General features: G+C 40.8%; 1 protein-coding gene across 4 annotated transcripts in view; it reads left to right on the top strand.

Annotated features, from left to right (window-relative positions):
• Positions 1–19,409, top strand: part of MACROD2 (mono-ADP ribosylhydrolase 2) — an 893,215-nt gene that overhangs the window by 509,582 nt on the left and 364,224 nt on the right. For all 4 annotated transcript variants that reach the window (XM_063327858.1, XM_063327857.1, XM_063327859.1 and 1 more), the window contains exon 6: positions 10,619–10,740. In XM_063327858.1, the coding sequence (XP_063183928.1) occupies positions 10,619–10,740 (122 nt within the window). The remainder of the gene's footprint in view (positions 1–10,618; positions 10,741–19,409) is intronic.

A 19,409-nucleotide genomic window follows, 5' to 3' on the forward strand; every position in this document is an offset into this window, starting at 1 on the left:
CTGCGGGACGCAGGGCAACTGTACCTCGACCGTACCCTCGCTCATGTGGGCAAAGGGTAGAGGATCTGCTCTCAGTCTCCATTAATGTTTACTTGGTTCTGATAAAACAGTTGCTGGTTTTATTAATGTAAATTAGTCTGCTTGCTCATTTTGTTTGAAGTATTAGGAGAAGTAATAGCGGTTTATTACCAAAGCATGCAGGTAGCAGGGTTGAGGTACTGAAGTTCTCTAAATCTGTTATTTTTTTTTTTTAGTCTGCATCTCTACAGTACAGCATACTCTGTGTAGATACGTGTCTTTCCATTTTCCCTCCCCCCCTTAGGTTCAGGCTTGCTCATGCCCCCATCATCTGCTGGGTTTGCTTTTAAGATGGGTTGCAGAGCAGTGAATACCAAGTGCTAATGTTTGTTTCGTTGCCAGCCGATGAAACTATCCTTCAAACTAGAGAGCATCTCTGGGGAAGAGACTGGGAGGAAACGGTGAAAGGAATTTATCAGGGATGCTTGGCATGCACTGCATTCCCACAAGTTGGTATCTGGAATATGTTGATATCAGGAGAGTGCTTTAGCATGGTTTCAGCCACCTAAAATTAAAATTGATGATAGAAAGTGAGATTCCTCTTCTAGGCATGAAGTCTCATGTTACGGTTCAAAGAGCTGTCCAGTTATTTCACTTATCACACTCACATGAAGCAATTAAAGTGGCACCGCCAATCTGAAATCTAGTCAGCTTTTAAAAATGAGTTGAACTTAGTTTTGGGTACTGCATATGTCCCTGTTTCCATTGACTGTGGCGATAGCAAGTTTAATTTTTTCCTTTTTTCATTGTTTTGTGATGGGCTCATAGGCACAGCAGGGGAAACTATCTCTAAAGGAACTGACTGTACACAAAGGTCTGTGAAATGCAACTTGCTAAAAGTACAGAAGATGAATAGTTAAGGTGAAGTAAATTGAAGGGACTATCTATTTTTCTTGTTACAATAAAAAAGTCGTAAAAGTGAGTTGGTTGTTTTGGTTGGGTTTTTTTGGGTTTTTTCCAGTGATGACACTTTGTGATAAAGATGCATTCCTTCATCATGGAGAAGGTGTGCCGTCATTTTCCTGTTCCAGTGTCTGGATCCTTGCAATGTTCTCACTGATTTCAGTGGGACTGCTCCCAGGCTTGAAAGTAGTTTGCAAATCCAGAGCTATAAACACTATATTTATAGGTTATGAGGAAAGTATGGCATCCCGTGTATAAAATGCAGTCCTGTAGCATGGTTCACATGTCTCCTTGGCTCTGTCTTTTTGAACTGTGGACGTATATTTAAAAAAAAATATTTAATGGTTTCAGTCTTTTCATTTCTAACTTTCTCCTCCCTCTGCATCCACTTTGCTTTGAGAGACGATGGACGGTACCAACAGGCTGTCTGAGGCTCTCCTATCTGCATTCCAGGAGCAGTGTGCTTGTGGCAAGGGGAATATTAACTTCCCTAGCGTGGTTTCCTGAGTTTTAAGTGTGCAAACTTTGAAGTTAATCAGGCTGATTTAGCTACCGCTGGTTTCTTTAGGAGATACGTGAGAGCCTGTAATTTTGCCACCTTTTTCTTAAGGAAGATGCTGAAAATTCTTAGCAAAGCATGTATTTTCTACTGTGAAGGTTATCTAGATTAATGTCACATGAAAAGATGTGCTCTAATTTTTGGAGGTGGAAGAAGTTGGTTTATTCTCAAGAAATTGTGTAGAAAAAGTGGTAACTTTTTGTAATATGCTACCGTCAAGGAATAGATGCACCACGGTGAAGCTATAAATTATAATAAAATTTTCCTTAAAACTTTAAATCATACTTTATTGCTGCTTTAAGAAGCCCATAAAAATTCCTATTAAGGAAACAATTCTTTCAGTCTTTTTTTTTTTTTAAATCTTTTTACCTGAAGTGATCTGATTTTAAAAATCTGTATCCCTCCACTAGGCAGATCAAACCAGTGCTGGCAGCTTCCCCTCCTTGCGCCTGAGGTTATTCTGCTGCTGATGTGTGACTAAGGGCTGTTTAGTTTGGTCTTCTGAAAGCTTCGTGCTATAATCACTGGTCCTTTCAAGCGAAGATCAGTGTTTTGTTAAATGACTATGCTGATATTCTTAAATCACGTGTGAAGGACAAATATTTTGAGTGATTCAATAATTTCATAAAGGGAAAGAAAGCCTTGAAGTATTGGCACAGCGAGCCCTGTTGCTTGGCACTCACCCTGCAAACGATTTGGGGACCTGCTCGTATTCACCACCCAGTTCAAATTTTCCCATGGCAAACATTGTACGTTGGGGGTATTCTTGTTAACCCTTTTCCTGTAGTTCCCTTGAGCTGCCTTCCTTTGTTTCTGCATCCCTGCAAAGATCTCAACTGAATAATAAAAGATGGTTTAATAAGAAACGTTAGTAAAGTCATCAAAACAGAATTTGCATGCAAAAAAAAAAATCCTTAAAAAAGGAAATAAAGGGCTTTTCCTATAGCTTGTTGTTAAATTACTAGAGCACTCTTGTAGCACTGTTTGGCACTCAGAGGAAGAAAGAAGAATGTCAGTTTTGAGTAAATATTCTCTGGATAAAATTACTCTGCTGCTAAGTTTTGTAGTGAGGCTGGGTGGGGTGTTTTTTGGGGGGTGGGGAGGTGGGTGCAGTGATAGTTTTGTGCCCTTCTAAAAGGCATGTCTGCGCTTTAACTGTGTGATACACCAGCAGAGGTAACTACATCAGCTTTAATGGAACTGGCGTGGACACCAAAAGCTGCCCAAGTGTGGCAGGGGACCGTGCTGTAAGAAGCTGAGGGCGTTAACCTTGTTCCCAATTTCTGTGTCCCTGTAATTAATCCAATTCCAAAATTAGACCGGAGGCTAACTGAAACCCCAATGTATTTAACATATTTTTTGCATATTTTATGACTTGGTTTGTGTAATATTTGCAGGCTTCTCTTTTGAATCGAGTGTAGTTAAATATACCTTGAATTTATGCAGCTAGTGTTTATATCCTTCACCGTGCTGTGTGTTTTGGTTTGAAAATTTTGTGGAATGGCAGACTGAAATTCTCTATTATTTAGAGCCTTAAGAATAAGCGCTCTCAATTTAAGGGCAAACAAGTTTATTTTTGAGTGCTGAAAAGCTGACTGACTTGAATTATTAAGCGAGTTAAAAACAAACTCCTTCCCAAACATCTTTTGCTGCTCAATAAAGAGAGAATCTTTGTGGCTCGGGCTTTCCTACATGTAGCAAACATAAACTAAAAGACAGATTAAGCATCTTTGTCTATAGCCTTGTCCACTTGTGAAGAATAATAGTAGGAGAAAGGTGGAGAGCATTACTTGGGTCAAGGGGGTCACTTGGTACGTGTTTCCTGAGCCGCTCAACGAGGAGGGTGCTTGGCCGAGCTCCTCTGCTGCTGTGGCAAAATGAGATGTGCTGTAGTGTGATGAGGACAAAATGTGCTTGGGGCCACATAATTTCGCCTGTTCAGTTTTCCTAGGTATATTAAGGTCTTTATTTGGCTCGATGATTTGTAGAGGGGAAGGAGGATAATATTTGAGCATTTCTGCTGCAACTGCTTTAAGTCCAGGTTAAGAAAGAAAACAGAAATAGCAAGTCATGGATGTCATAATTTCACGTTAAGTCGTGTCGTGTTCATTTCGTGTTCATTCGTATTGCATCATGTTATGAATATCCCAAATGGAGCCATTCCCTTTTAGCTTTACATGAAGGCAATTATTTCCATCGAAGTTGTGGGGCCGTCTGTCTAGTCGCTGCTTTGACATCTGTCATCGTAGTACCAAATTGCTTTGTAAAACCTATTACTTTGGGATATGGTATAGTGTCTCTTAATTGCGCCACTTGCTTCTCCTGCCTGAACAGAGCCTACTTTTGTTTCCGACGTTAATGGCAAGGCCCTGATGGCAGAGCGATGCTGCGAGTTCGTTGATGGGAGGGGAACGGCTCTGGGATTACATGGGCATACTTGGGCCTTGTAGTTTACGACGAGCACGAGTGCCAAAAAGGCTTGGGTTTTTTCACTTGTGTGACTTAATTCTCCGGCCGGCTGTTGAGGCGGTGGTATAACCATTGCGAACAAGCTCTCTGTGTTTTTTAGCTTCCCACAGATGCCGAGCAATCGCTTTCTGCTAAATGCCGGCTATTGAGCGCAGACTTCTGCGGCTCCCCAAAGGATCCCTCGGGCTCGGCAAATCCTTCGCCCCTCTCCCTTTGGGAATATTGTTTTCTGACTGTCTCCACTGTCTCGTACTTAAAATATACACCCAACCCACAAAGAGGGATGCTGGTTAATCGTTTACAATAAACATTCTTTACCTTTTCTTGGGTAGACAGTGCTATTTAGGTGAAAAACAGCTTAAATATTTTACACAAATGGCTTCTAGATATCATAGCTTTTGCAGCTAATGGAACAGTTTTTAATTCCCCCAAATCAGCTATTTAATCACTGAAGGCAGCTATAAAAGGTACAAACTTCAGATTGAGTAGTGTTTATTGTTTCAAGCCTAAAAAACTGACACTGTGTCTTTAACCGCTGATAAATGCAATATATATATCTGTATAAAGGAAAGAAATACTTCTGAACTGAGGAGCTGTGTCATACGCGGTCAAGTTTAGCATTGCATGATCTAGAAAAGACGTTGCCGTGCATTTAAAGTATTCAGCTCAGCTAATCTAGTTTTAGAGATTCGTATTAGCAAATAACTTAAATTAGGCTGTAGTCCTGTGGGGATTGATTTAAGTTGAACTTAAAGTAACAGTTGTTTGTTACACACTGAAAATGCGCATTTTACGTGCAAGTGCATGTACTTAGAAAATGAACAAGCTGAGCAAATTTGTGTACCAAAGCATTAGGTACATGCATTCCTTAATAACAGGGATATTCAGTGTAAGTATCTGGAGGCAGTTCCATTTCCCATCAATTGAACCTTGGCTGTCCCTTTTCATCGCCAATATGGTGGGCGTTTATTGCGTAAATCAACTGATAAGATTTACAAATGGAGCCCTAAATACGCTGACATTTTGTCAGGTTTTGTTTTGGGGTGGATTGTTTTTTTTTTAATTCAGTGGCACACGCAGCGTGGTAGCTTCCTTCTTAACATTCATATGGTTCCTGCTGTGATTGACAGGCTACAGCTTCATTATGCAGTTGGCTAGATGGGCCGATTATGGCTATGAATGTGTGAATGGGATGAAGGAGAGAAATGTGTAATTGATTCTAGCCGTCCTCGGCTGGTTCATTAACGGTGTGAATGTGCCGCGCTCCCGTCTGTAAGGGAAGAAATGAGAAAAACTTATTTGTACTTTTTCCGTTGTTGGGAAAAAATTCATTATGCTAATATTTTTGCCATCTTGTGTCACTCTTACAAAGAACAAGGGAAAAGTAAATTGCATCAAAAGTAAATTACATCAGTCTTCCAGGTTCGTTTGTGAGGCACGGTCACTTCTCTTCATCCTTTTGCAACTGGAAGTTGTGTTTTGCCTTTGCCTGTTTCTCCGTAGCAGTGTAGAGGAAAAACTTGTGTGACAAACGGCGTGGTAATGCGTATGGACTGACTTCGATAAAAAAGACCAGAGAAAACAAGCCTCGTTGGCCTTTTTACACGCAGAGTTTGTGTGCTACAGCAGACATAGCGTCATTTTTGACTGGCCCATATGGGAGTTTGAGGGGAGAAGTCGCCGTGCTTTTGAAGTGTTGATTAAATGTGCAAATTATATTTATTTTCACTGGTGGCTAAGTAGTGACGGGGATGTTTTTAAATGCTCAAGCGCCTCTTATGTCTCCAGATTAGTTTGTGGTTTGCATGAGATTCAGTTGTCTGCTTTCATTCTTGAGGGGAAAAAGAAGAAAACACTGAATGAAAACAGGCAGAGATGATACAGAGAATGCGCACGCGTGCAGATCGGTGTGTGATTGTCACGGGCCTTGCTTTGGCCACCGGAATTTCTAACCAAATGCCTGGAAGTCAAATGACCAAAACGGGAGCAGTAGATCCAAGGCCAGGCTGGACGGGGCTTTGAGCAGCCTGGTTTATGGGAGGTGTCCCTGCCCAGGGCAGGGGGGGTGGAACTGAGTGACCTTTATGGTCCCTTCCAACCCGAACCATTCTGTGAACCTGTAAACTCTTCTTGGATCAACCACGTGTTGCAACGCAAATCTCAGAAAAAGCCAGCGTAACAATAAAACGTTGTGCCGGCCCTAAAGGAGCTTCAAAACCTGGTTGTACAGAGCAGATCTGTGCTGCTGCTTTCTTTTGACCACCCCTACCTTCTCTTTTGGAAGGCTTTCTGAGGGGGGAAAAAAAATAACAAAAATCTCTCTTCCCTTATAAATATCACTTTAAATTAAGCAGCTTCATTAGCATTAAAAGCAGTTTGATCCATTGCTGTGGCCTGATCCCAGATGAGAATATACTTTCCTCTGGGGCTCTCTGCCTCTGTGTACTGTTAAAGCTGTAAGCAAACATCTCTGCTCTGTGTACACAGAGAAAGTGATTTACGAACACATGGATTGCAGCTTTCTTTTTAATGAAGTTTCTTATCAACGTACTTGGCTGGAAGACTGACCGTAGTAAATCAGAAGCTTCAAAGCAGTGCTGGCAGCTTCATTTGACAGGAAAATTAAAATACTACAAATGGCGAGTGTGGCGTTCTCTGAGAGCTGACTGTTCCCAGTTTTACTCTGCGTACCTGGTTTTGAAAAACAAAAAAACCACATTGGGGGACAGTTCAGGGAAATGTTTCTATCCCTTGCTCCTGTCTGACCTCATTAAGAAATGCTCAGGCCGCGAAGGGCTGCAGGAGCTCCAAAAACGAACAGGAGCCTGTTTGGTAGCAGGGATCTCTACCAGGCTTTTCAAGCCAAATTAAGTCTTTTTTCTCTAGTTTAAAAACTTCTAGGTGATGAGACCATTTGTTTCATGCCATTGCGCCTCTGCGTGCGCAGTGTACCTTCAGCCTGTTGTCACGCTTGTCCCTGCGGCTGGTGCTCCCGTCTGCATTGCCCTCTGCGGTTGGTTTGCCTTCTCCAGTGAAACTCATCCCTGCACAGTCCTGTGATGGACCTTTACCATTGTCGAAGTCCCACCTGGAAGTTGTGTTTGCTTCAGAAAGGCCGTGTGCCTCTTTAGGGTGGATGCTCGTTTTGGCCGTGGGTAGGTTGGTGTGGAAGGTGGTCAAGTAGGGCTTGCGTGTCAGTGTTTGTCCTCTCCAGGGGTGCTGGAGGTTTGTGTTTGGGGATGGCTGCTGTAGCGGGTGGCAGGAGCAGCGGTTCTGCCCCTTCGTTTTCTGGTAGAGAAAATGCCTCTAGACTTTCCCCCTCCGGCACATCCGCCCTCCTCCGTCCTCCAGCTCCATAGCACGCGTGTTTCTCCGGCTCTGTGCAGCTGGGTGAGGCGGGAATGTACAAGCCAGAAGGGAACTTTATTGTGACAGACAAGCTGGAAAATTGACACAGTCTTCATAGATACATTAAAAATAAATGGCTCTGCTTCAGCCTGTGAAGCCTGATCCTCATATATAACTGCATGGGTTGGGCGGGGGGAGAGCTGTTTTATTTTCTGGTTTGTTTGCTTTACGCTTGTATAATCTCGAAGGGTTTTACCTGCCTGCAAACCTTACCGTATTGGGGGATAGCTTGGGCAGAATAATGTATAGTTTAGGCAATGTATGGATACATTGATTTTATTGACAACGTGCAACAATAAAATTATTACTTCCCTGTTGGTCTGCCGACTGTGAAATAGACTGGCACATTACTAATGCTGCTCTGCTAGTAAAATCTTACGCTCATATGTTTCAGAATAATAACGTGCTAATGATAAACTCTGTAAACAATTATAATAGTTTTGATGTTTTATAAACCAATTCACAGCTATCTTTAGTGTCCTGTCTAAAGAGCAGCCTATTCTGGGCTTGTAAAAAATTAAAACATAAAAGCTAATAACTGTACTAAAGGTTACCTATTTACGTGAAATGTCTGGTGAGTGATAGAGGGTTGCTAACGAGGCACCATGAAGATGCTAAATCAGGAAGTTCTGAAAAAAAGATGACAAGAAAAACATTTCCCATTCATTAAGCTGAGAATTTTTAAAATTAGTGTTTAATAATGGAAGACTAAAGGAACGGAGTTAAACATTTAATGAGTGAAATGCATCTAGAAATTATACCAAGGGGAGTTTCATACAGAAGGACCCAAGCAAGAACTCAGTACTTGGGCTGTTCCCTAAAACTCTGTCTTGTTGTTAAGTAATAAATTAATAATTCAAGCCATTAGGCTTCACCTTCTAAGCAGCTGCTCCTTGAAATGCATGTTAATTTGGCCTTAGTAGAAAGAGGGAAATCTTTTATGATTCTTTCTCTTATTCATCTTTTACACTTTCTTTTGAAGTTGGTTTTATAGTCATTCCCTTATTTGCTTGTTGGTTTCTGGGTGTTGTGAATCTAAAATGCGTCACCGTAGCTCTGATCTTAGTGTCTATAAATGTGGAATGACCTTGATTGAGATCAGATTTACGGGTATATTCCTTCCCCTTTGCTCAGTAATTGCAGCTTACCTCTGTCAAAACAAAACCAAAAAAAAAAAAAAAAACCAAGGAAAAAAAGAAAAGAGAAGCTTTTTCTTTCTCTGAAGTTGCCAAGTGCCAGCACTTTCAAACAGAAACCTTCCTTGGAAAGTTTCAACCTGAAGGAAACTGCTGTAGTCATGGTCTGAAATGATGGTCTTTCCTAATGGAAGTACTTGCACAACCTTATCTCCGCAAGCAGAAGCAAATTCTAAACTAGCTATGCTATTTCTTTTTCTTCGAGGTCTTAATAGTTCTCAGTTTATTATAGTAGCTAAAGCACATGTGGAAAAAAAAAAAAAAACAAAAAAACCTCTTTCCTGAACTCCCGGGTGAAGCTATTCTGCTTGTTTCAATCGCCTGCTATCATCCTGCTCATCAGTGGATGAAGACTCCACACCGACGTGATGGTTCGGTTGCCTGAAATGCTGTAGGGAGGGTTCGCTGGAGTCACTGTCTGGCAGCTGTGACATTCAACAGAAATTATCCAATCTGTTTACCTTGTTCCCGCAACTGGGGGGAAAATTACTGTGATTGAAATGGGAAGAAGAATAGTTAACCTTTTATTTACTTCTCAGTAGGGTGTTTTTCTGTATCACTTCGGAAGTTCAGCTCTTGCGGGTTTCAGTTTCCATCCACGCCTGATTCCTCTGTGTTTTCTGGGCACTGGGATTCTCTGGCGTGCTTTTATTTGCTTGAATAGAGATACTTTCTGGCTGATGTCAAGAAGAAGTTTTGGAAATGTTCAAAACATGTCTCAGACCATAAGCCACCTTTTTTGGTAGAGACCAAGACTTGACAGATGATGCCTAGATAAATAAAAAAGCATGTATTTTAATGTTTGACCATTTTCACTTGCGCTTTGGTATAGATTGGAGGGGAATAATCAAAGACAGCTTGGACAAAGAACAATGGTGTGAATTCTGTAGGATTTGTGAGTAAATTGAAATATTCTGGAGTGTAACAACAGCAGGTGTTGCTTGGAAACCTTGTCCCGTATGGGACAGAAACACAACCTAACCAGTGGGACCAGCAGTACCAGAATTGAAAGCATTGGCCTAATCCCTTTTTGTGGCGACGTTGCAAAAAATAGCGCCACTGTTTATTGCTGCTGTTGTATATTGTAGGGGATGATAAGGAAGGGGGGGGGGGGTGGGGAAGAAAGATCTACCTGCCACCACAACTCATTCTTGTGTGTTCACATGTGCTGTAGAAGAATGATGGTTGAAAACTGAATGTGCTTCCCTACTAGTCAAGTGTGTGTGTGTGAATGAATTAAAAAAAATGATGACACCTTTTAGTTTGTGGTTTTCTTCTCAAGTTTTTTTCTTTTACTTCATTTTTCTTACAGTTCTTTAGAGACTTTGATTGAGGCATCTGATTTTGATGAGTCCAGGGGTGTCATACCTAAGATATTCCCTGACTGTACTTTTCTCTTCATTCAGTTTTTTCATTGTATTTTGTTTTTATTGCATGGTGTCTCCATCTGGTCTGATGTGAGAGGAAAGCACATTCTTTGAATAGCTAACACATTCGTAGGTCACAACTTTTCTCCTCTTAAAATGGCCGCTGAGAAAAGACTTAAAGTATTAAACAAAAAAAGATGACCCTGTGTATCACCATCGAAGTTCTGAGGTTTTGTGTCGTGAACTTTCCCAGTGAGAGGACCTTCAAGGGGTGAAAACAACTGAGGCTTTCAAACAATTGTACAATATTTATAGTTGTACAGCCCTAAAGATTAGGGTGTTCTATGAAAACATTTCACCTATCCTGCATGTGGATTGCAGTACACGTATAACAAGTGTTTAGTGCATTTTCCTAATTTCTCCTTCGGTGCAAATACTTCAAAATTTAGCCTTTACTGTTTTTCATTTTTATTTAATTATCAAAGTTGAGTCTTATGACATGTCTTACAGTTATAAACGTTTTCTTACAATATTATTCCTACCTTTGTGGCTAGATACAATGCCAGAAGGGATTGACTTGTGATAAATAAATAAACCACCTTAAGATCTCCAACTTCTTTATATTTTATTTCTTGCAGATGTGATCCATACTGTTGGGCCGATTGCAAGAGGCCATCTCACCGACGCTCATAAAGAAAACTTGGCAAACTGCTATAAATCCTCTCTGAAACTGGCAAAAGAAAACAACATCAGATCAATTGTGAGTACTCTATGAGAACACGTTATTTTTTCTAATTTGGATCTTTGTTTCCTTGCTGTAGAATAATTATATATATAAAAGTAGGCTTCCAGAAGGATTTCTTGCTGTACGTGATGTGAAAAAGCAAGAAATTGGATATCGTTTTGCCAAAATAGTTGCTAGAGGAAAGGGATAAGCTTATTTTAGGAGTTGGGGAAAGTTGGCCTGGCAGTAGGGGTACAAACAAGTGCCGCCTTATGAAAGGGAGGGAGCGGTTCCTGTGGCCCGTTCTTAGACTGTTATTATTTATTTTAAAAGACCTAGGAAACCACTGGTCAGGAGGACAACTGTATGCAATATTGCTTCCTAAATAGCTGAGAAGTGATTAATGTGGTGCTTATTTTGTCCATTAATGTTTCTTCCTAAAAATAAAGGTGTTGGTCAACTGTCACTGTTAAAGCACTCCCTTACCAGAATCCATCACAAAATAGCCTATTATGTGATATTCCATTGAATGATAAAGGTGCTTTGGTTGCTTGAAATACACATTACATTTTTCTGCCTCCAAAGGCTAGATTTTCAAAGTCCACAGAGAAAAGGAGCCGTTCCTTCTACAGGCCTGGACCTTTGACTCTGTAGCTCAAACCGTTGCAGCTGAAGTCTTTAGATATCCATAGGTTAGTTCCCTATATGTTTAGCCGAGTTATCACCTGGGCCCGACTTCACACCTTTTGGGTCATTTTGGCTTGTTGTGTGATCGCACGTTTGCTTGGCAACTTAGGACACACACGTTTAATATAATAAATGCTAGTTGGACCAATGGAGTTACAGCAGAGTGAAATATTCAATAAGGGAAAGTTATTAACATTGGGAAGTCACAAATGGAAAATAAAGCTTTTCGAGGTGAGGGGTAGGACAGGCTTAGGGCTTTGAGCCCAAGTTAGATGTCCCCTACAGAGTGAAACCTGATGAATGTTGCGTCTGTCTTTTTTGGTGTAAACTGTGCTCTTCACACTTTTTCTGCTAGTTAAATCCTCTCTGTACTTCTCCAAATGGTGTCCGGTGAGTCCCCTCTTTGCCATTATCCAGCCACAAAAGAGAGGTGATACCCAATTTAGTTGTTACTTGATTTTTTAATTTTTTTTTTTAATGCTAGGCATGTAAGTTAGAACTGAAAGCAACCTTTGGGTGGGGGGAACATGTTTTGAACTTCCCTCTGTGATTGTTTAAACATACGAGGATATTTCTGTCCTGCTGTGTTTCCCATTGGAGGCAGCAAGATCTCTGTGCTGTTGCTCCTACATTCTTTCTTGTTCCTGCCTTTAGGCTCTGGGTAATAACATGCTGCTTCTCGGGAATTCAGGTTAGTGAGAATAAAGTTCCCAATGTGAGGGGGTGGAAAAAAATACAAGAAAAAAATATGAAATGGTGTAAAAAAGACTATTGAAATAACAAAGTAGAAACTATAGTGGGCATTGGTCAATGCTGGTAATACTCGCATCCACAGGGATTCTGTAATTTCAGGACGTTCTACGTGGTAGGTTGGTATTTAACGTGGAATAATAAAGAGCGGTCATACTCATGGCTTTCGTGAAAACTAGCCTGATATTTTAGTAAGAAAAGATGACTGCAGGAGAAATCATCCATGGATTATTTCTTTGCTGATTAAGAGCTGGTGACTGTGCACCTGTTTGAGATAAAAAAAAAAAAAGTCAACACCCAGACTTGCAGAACACAGCTGCACAAGCTGAACAGGAGCCAAGAGCCATTCATTCATACCGGCATTAAGAAGCTTAGCAAAGCAATATGGATTTTAAAGTCCACATGACAGATCATGGACTGTTCTGAAAAGCCCTAAGTCCAGTGATTTCAGTGATGCTTTGGGAAGTGAAGGCAACTTGAGTGTCTACCCTAATGAACAAATCAAGCCTGGAGCAAAGTAAAATGTATAATTCATTCAATTAAGGAGCAGTAGATTACTGTGAGTCTGGAAAAAAAAAAAAAGAATACAAAGTGCAAGTGGGTTTCACACGATCCAGTACGGTAGACAAAGAGGGAAAAGAAAGAAAATGATAAAAATAACCCTACAGACTTCTGTGGCTTGCAGAGACCTGGGAGAACAGAAGTACTCGGCTAAGCAACATGCAAGTGTGGACTGGGTTATGGCAACAGATACATGTGCAATAGGGAGAAGATAAACAGAAACTGGGGGGAAAAAAGGTTACTGGTGTAAAATAAGGAAGAGAAAATCAGCTGTACTGATTGACGGCATATTTTGGTGGCCTTTTTAACAAGAAGGTGAAATGAGCTTGGGAAAGAGGAAAATAAGAAATTTTCAAATAGTTACTGAGTAAAAGCAGGAAAAGCGGTATACTTAATGACATATAAATAAATAGGTATTGATGATAACAAGTTGTAGTATACTAAAAGAATTAACTAAACCAGAAGGCATCGGAGCACGAGCAGTAGTAGCAAGTGAGAAGGAAGCAAGAAGGCATGAAAGGATTGTAACATGAACGTGTTACTTATCTTCAGAACAGAAAGTCTAGGAATTAATGCAAGAAGAGGGGAAGAAACCCCACCACGGTCCAGATTGTTTTGAACACGAATTGTGTCATAGGAATTCGAGTTGCTGGAGGCATTATGAATGAGGAGTAATGACGAATGGCAGTGTATCAAGTTGGACAGAAGTGGGGGGGGTGACTCAGGGTGCACTGCTAAACGCAGTTTAATTTAACATCTTTATTAATGATTTTTTGAGGAGTATATAAACAGCTCATTAATTACATTTACAAATGATGCTACACTAGGCGGTGTTGCAAACACTAGAAAAGGACAGAGATGTATGATGACAATTGATTACAGAGACTGCGAATAAAACCCGATCCAGCATCCACTGCAGCACCAGAAGGGAGGTTTTTTGCCTCCACTTGAGTGGAAGAGAGGTCAGAACCGGAGCTGACAGCTACCTCAGCAAGGGAAAAGATGAAGTAGCATATGGTGGGGAAAAATAACCCAGTTCGCAAATAGTCAAAGGCGGCAGCGTGCTGGAAAACCAGAATAATGAGGAAATGGTGTTGAATAATAAGCCTCAAATTAGATATACTCGCGGCAGTCACTTGTTTTGTTTCAGTATTACATATTGTCAAGCTGCCTATAGAGAAATGATGGATGCCATAGAGATTGCGGTTTCTGTTCAAAATGGACTAGGGAGAACAGGAATAAGATTCGGAATAGATCAAAACTCACTTATCCGTATGTGTATGTGGATGTTTTACATACTGAGCAAGGGAAGCAACGATCTTGAAATACTGTGTAAATTGCGAGATGCAGCTTTATGGAGGGGGGGAGAGAAGAATCTCATTGTGTATATGACAAAATAGCAATTAAATGTTGCAGCTGATATTAATTTGGGTTGTGTTCGCATCCAAAGTGTCCAGGCATGGATGAGAGCAACTCTGTGCTAACTCTTGGGGGAGCACTGAAATCTCATCTGAAAACGTTATAATCTCAGTATATAAAAAAAAGATGTGATGGGTAAAACCAGAAATGAGATGAGGGAATATAATGAAATGCCAGTCAGCCTGATTGCCAAGGTTCATAATTCACCAGCAGCCCAGCCACGGGCGAGGATTTGCATAGCCATTACGGCAGAAAGAAAAGCCTCAGGAACAAATGTGATCGTCCGCGGGATTGTTCAGAGAAATGAAACAGTCCCTGACACTTGTCTCCCGTTTTCTCAAACCTTTTATGCTCGATACGAGGTTTTGAATGCCCTATCGGCTGTTTTTCATGCAGGAGTTTGTCTCTCTCGGATCATCTGCTCCATCTACCTTTTGGGTTACCAAAGTAAAGTTTATGTTGGTGCTTATTATCTGTCATTCCCAAAAGCACTCGTCGCTCTCTCCTTTGCGCTTGTTTATGTAGCTGTGCCCACTGTCGGACGCTTGAGCTGCTCCCTGACTATTTGTGTGGCCACGGGCGCCGGGTGAGCCCTTTGTGTTGGATGAGTCTATTATTTACAAAATCCTCTGTCTGGTTAAGAGGATACTTGAGACATTGTTTCTGTTTATCTCCCCTTCAGTTGGTACAGATCAAGTGGAGAGAAAAATATTTAAGGTAATACAAGGAGTTTATTTTCGCAGTAAATAGTTGGTATTTAAGCAAATTAAGTTTCTCAAATGTTCAGAATGATTTCCTTATGGAAAAAATTGTATTTTGGTGTTGGTCTCTAACACGCTTGTAGTGATTGCTATCCTGTGACAATTAAATGTCTGCTGTCTGAAACACTGGGCAATACATCCCAGGCACCAAATCTTCACTGAAAGAAGAAATGGTAAAAATATTCCACTAGGTGTTTTTGCTGTTTTCGTGTGGTTTTCTAAATAAGAGTTCTACAGGCCAATTAATTGTTAGGTTATCAGGCAGGCTGGGGGAGTTGTAATCACTGTTTTGGGGGATTAAATTGGTCCCCTGTTTAGACATTGTTTGAAATTATTTACTCTGTGTGCTCTGGCTTTTTTTGGAGGACCTCCCGTCCTGCTTTGCTTTGCGTACACTGCTTTGAAGCCATCTGATACCCTGGAAACTTTTCTGAACTTCAAGCACTTCCCTGCCACGTGCTTTGGTGGTGGTTGAAAAAATTCTCAATCGATTGATGTCAGTCAAAGCCGGGATTGCAGTTGAACGGACACTTTTTCAACTACACGGAAAATAAACCCGCCTGGACGTGTTCGTGTCCAACCTGCTCTAGGTGAACCTGCTTTGTCTGGGCGGTTGGATGAGATGATCTCCAGAGGTCCCTTCCAACTCCTATAATTCTGTGATTAAAAAAGAAAGAAAAAATGCTGTGCATTGTTGTGGCTAGGATGCAAGTCAAAAGGGCTGTAGTGTGTTTGCAGAGAGGGAAGTTGGTGCTGATGCTTCAGCCAGAAGGGCAAGGCAGGCTTCCCCTGCGGTGATTACAGAAACGGAGGAGTTTTATCTGGGACTACAGCTCTGCTGTTGTTCAGGACTGCGTTCGGTATCGCAGTCTTCATGATCGCTTCATGTTGGCGGGGGGTGAATTGTAAAGCTTTAACAAGGAGCATTTCTTCAGACCGTGCTCTCTGACCTTCCACCTCTAGGGAGAATTATGGCTAATGTGTGGGGGCTGGAGGAAATCCTCAAAGAACGGGGCTTTGTGAGTTGCAGAAGGAGGCCTGCTTACCACCAACCAATATATTAGCAGGGAGGAATACAAAATACAGACATTTTTCTATCGGATCCCTAGAGTCAGGTAGGGAAGAGTTCATGCTGTTCTAGAGCTTTACTAGATTAGTTTGCTGTTGCATAAAAAAAAAAAAAACAACACCCTACACACCAAAAATATCAGTCTTACTTTCTGCCTGGATGTTTGTGCTATGAATGCAAAAGCTTGTCCCGCTCCAGGGAAAGCCTCTTAGCTGGACTTTGCTTCTCAACACCGCCACCCTGCTCCTTCTGTCTAAAGGCTACAAAGGCAAAAGAGGCCGTCTAGAAATATCTCAGAAGTAAGAGGAACTATTCAAGGACTGACTTGCTCATCTTCAGGTCGAGTGGAAAAGCCATCATTTGGCGGTGGGGGTGGCTGGTGACCTGTAATGATGGGATATTTCTGGGAGAGTGGATAGTCTCTTGACTCTGGACAAAGTGGGTCTCTCCCGTGCACGCAGCTCATGCTGCACTTTGGCTAGCGTTATTAGAAAAGTATGCTAAATAAGGTTAGGACACGCTTTTTGAAATCCACATTGTTCCTCCATTTCTGGGGTCTTAAGTGAGCGTACGCAATGCATATTACTGGCTGTGCATATGCGGTGTTTTTAAGTTAAAGTACTATCTGAGAATTCAAGACTTTGTTAGATAAATATTCCTTACATATAAATATTAAATTAGTCTACAGGGATTTTCAACTCGTAGGTGTTTTTCACAAACAAGGGTCACTTAATTTTATTCGTTGTGTTGGCAAAGTTAATACTAATATAACTCATTTGTACAGAAACACAACCTATTAATTATTCAGAGCAGGATATAAAAATACATCGAGAGGCATCTGCCACTTTATCCATTTATAGCACTTGAGAAATAACCGATTTGTTTTTTAATTGGCTTAAATATTTGTCCCCACCTGTAATTGCGGATTTTAAAAATAGACCTTGCAGCTATGCACTGGTATTCTTGGTATTTGTATTTACTTTTAAAAGGAAGGTGTACTTCTGATAGGCTGCACTGTTTCTTTGCGCTTTGTTTAAGTGGAGACATGTTTATATTTAGCCTCTATGATGCCTGAGTCTTCAATTGTAACTCACGGACTTAAATTTTTAATATCCATTTCAAACTCAGAGTGTTGGCAGCTCCTCCTCTTCTAAATGTTAAAATTCATCAGAGGAATTTTGCATGAATGGTAGAAAGGCACATAGAACGGTGTACTCTAACGAATGGACCTAACAGATTGTTTTACAGTCTTGCTGTTACCTGCCTTGTTCTCTCATGAGGCACAGTTATGTTTTAGGGAAAAAATAAAGCTTTTTTTTTTATTATTTTTAAGCAAACTTATTTCCTGCTGAAAATGTTACCATAGCAGTGAGTTATAAGTCTGAAATTCCTAAAGGTTGACTTTATTCTATCATCTGGTTTTCTGATATAGATTCATATCCATCAATCAGAAGAGTTGCTTTGCAAGGGAATTTCTGCAGTATCATAAATCCATTTAGTTTGTTTCTTTGAAACACTTAACATGTAAGCTATGATATGACTGACCTTACGTTTTCAAACTGAGTTTTCTCTCCCATTTAGCCTTCCTCTTTTTTTTTTCTTAGTAACTTTTTTCTTTTCCTAGGAATTTTCCAGATAATATCTTTAAAAATTAAGCCACTACATTAAGTTTTTAAGTTTGCTTAATTACCATGTTGGCTTTTTACATTTGCATCGGATGAGGAGGTTGTGATATTTCCTTTTGGTTACAGAAATTGCTGTAGCTGGCCATGCTTTTGTTATCCCAAGGTGAGCCTGCTGCTGTGTTGCACGTGCTCCCAACCATTTCTTCCCAAATGACCTTGGCAGATTGAATCGCAATCCTGTTTCTTCAATAAAGATTTCATTAAATGAGATGTATTCGGCAAGATCAAGTGTAAATCGTTACACCTAAACAGAGATGCTCATTCAACCAAGAAAGGCTGAGGACTGATTGTAGCGGGAGGCAGAGGTTCCTCGGAGAAAAAGCTGGAGTTTGCAGTTGGATCACGCACTGGAAGTGAGTTGACAACATCACCCTGTTGTGGGGAAACTCAAGAGAGGAGCAGCTGTAGAGTGACAATTAAACAGGAAAGATCTGTGAGTTACCTATTGCACTACTTGAGTAGAGTGAAGGAGACTGTGTCCAGTGTGGGGAACTGGAGCCAGGGATGGTGAGGGAGTTAGAAATGGCACCAAGAGTAGAGTGAAAGAACAAAGTTTAGGTCTAGAGAAGAGAAGACTAAAGGTGAGGAGAGGAAGACAGAGAAAAAATTTCACGTGTAAAAAAATAAAAGTATTGAAGAGTAAAAGTTCATAAATTGTTTGTTCCTGGAGACAGGACAAGAAGTAACAGCCTCAATTTTTAGGAATGGAGTTTTAGGTTAGAGATTACGAGCAATTTCCTAGATGGAAGGATGGTAAAGCATTGTGAAAATTGTTTAGGAAAGTTATGGCTCCATCAGGGGCTGGATGTGGGCCCATCACTAGCACTTGTTGAAACTTGGGTTCTTAATGCATGAAGCATTGCCAGAAGCCCAAAGGTTGAGCTCTGGCAGCTGCAGCCTTGGGCAAATCGGCAGGTAGCTTCCTTGCTGCGGCAACTGGCTCGACAGTGCAGAGGCTAGAGGATTGTTTTATGTTGCAAACAGATTTTCCTGAAAAAAAATTGGTTTTAATGCTGTTGTCGTTTTATTGTTTTGTTTTGGTCACACAGTTGCCCTTTTTTTTTTTAATTTTTTTTTTCTCCTGGCCAATCTGTTTTTGCTGCCTTGCCGGTGTGTCACTGGGAATGGTTTTCCTCTTGAGATAAATGCCGTTGTTTTCTGTTTCTCCTGCTATCTGGCTGCCCTGCTTTCTCACCATGGAGGGTTTTGTGCAGACACCGAGAAGATAACCAGCTTAGGGTGCACCCGCAATAATGTTGCGGCTTGTGTAGGCTTCTGGGTTTTTTTAATAATCTATTTAAATTTTGTTTCTGCTACCACGTAGTTATGTATTCAGTATAAATTTCCATGGAGGAAGCACATTTGTTTTATTTGATGCTTGAAGCGTATTTGCAGGGTTTGTTTTTTATGGCCAAGAGTGGCAGGAGCAGCTCAGAGGGATACGTGGATCAGTTGTGAATATGTTTGATGGTAACAGACCATATAGAAATTATTTGTGGTAAGGATGATGGTGTGACCTGATGTCATTCTTCCTTTTTTTTAAAGTATGAATAAGTATGAAGTATGAATAAATTCTGCAAGCTTGTGTATGTGATGGGTTTAACGTGTGACAATTTTCCCATCACCCTGTGGGGAATCCTGTGCTTAAAAGGATGAAACTTTCTAGAACACTGCCTGTTGGCCTAATAATTGGGGAACTGTCTCATTAGGGAAGGACAAAGTACAAATCTATCAGACGGTGGACCAAGACGCTAGTTGTAAGAGACAGCTCAT

This window comes from Chroicocephalus ridibundus, chromosome 3 (genome assembly GCF_963924245.1).
Source record: "Chroicocephalus ridibundus chromosome 3, bChrRid1.1, whole genome shotgun sequence".
In the NCBI taxonomy this organism is placed as follows: Eukaryota; Metazoa; Chordata; class Aves; order Charadriiformes; family Laridae; genus Chroicocephalus; species Chroicocephalus ridibundus.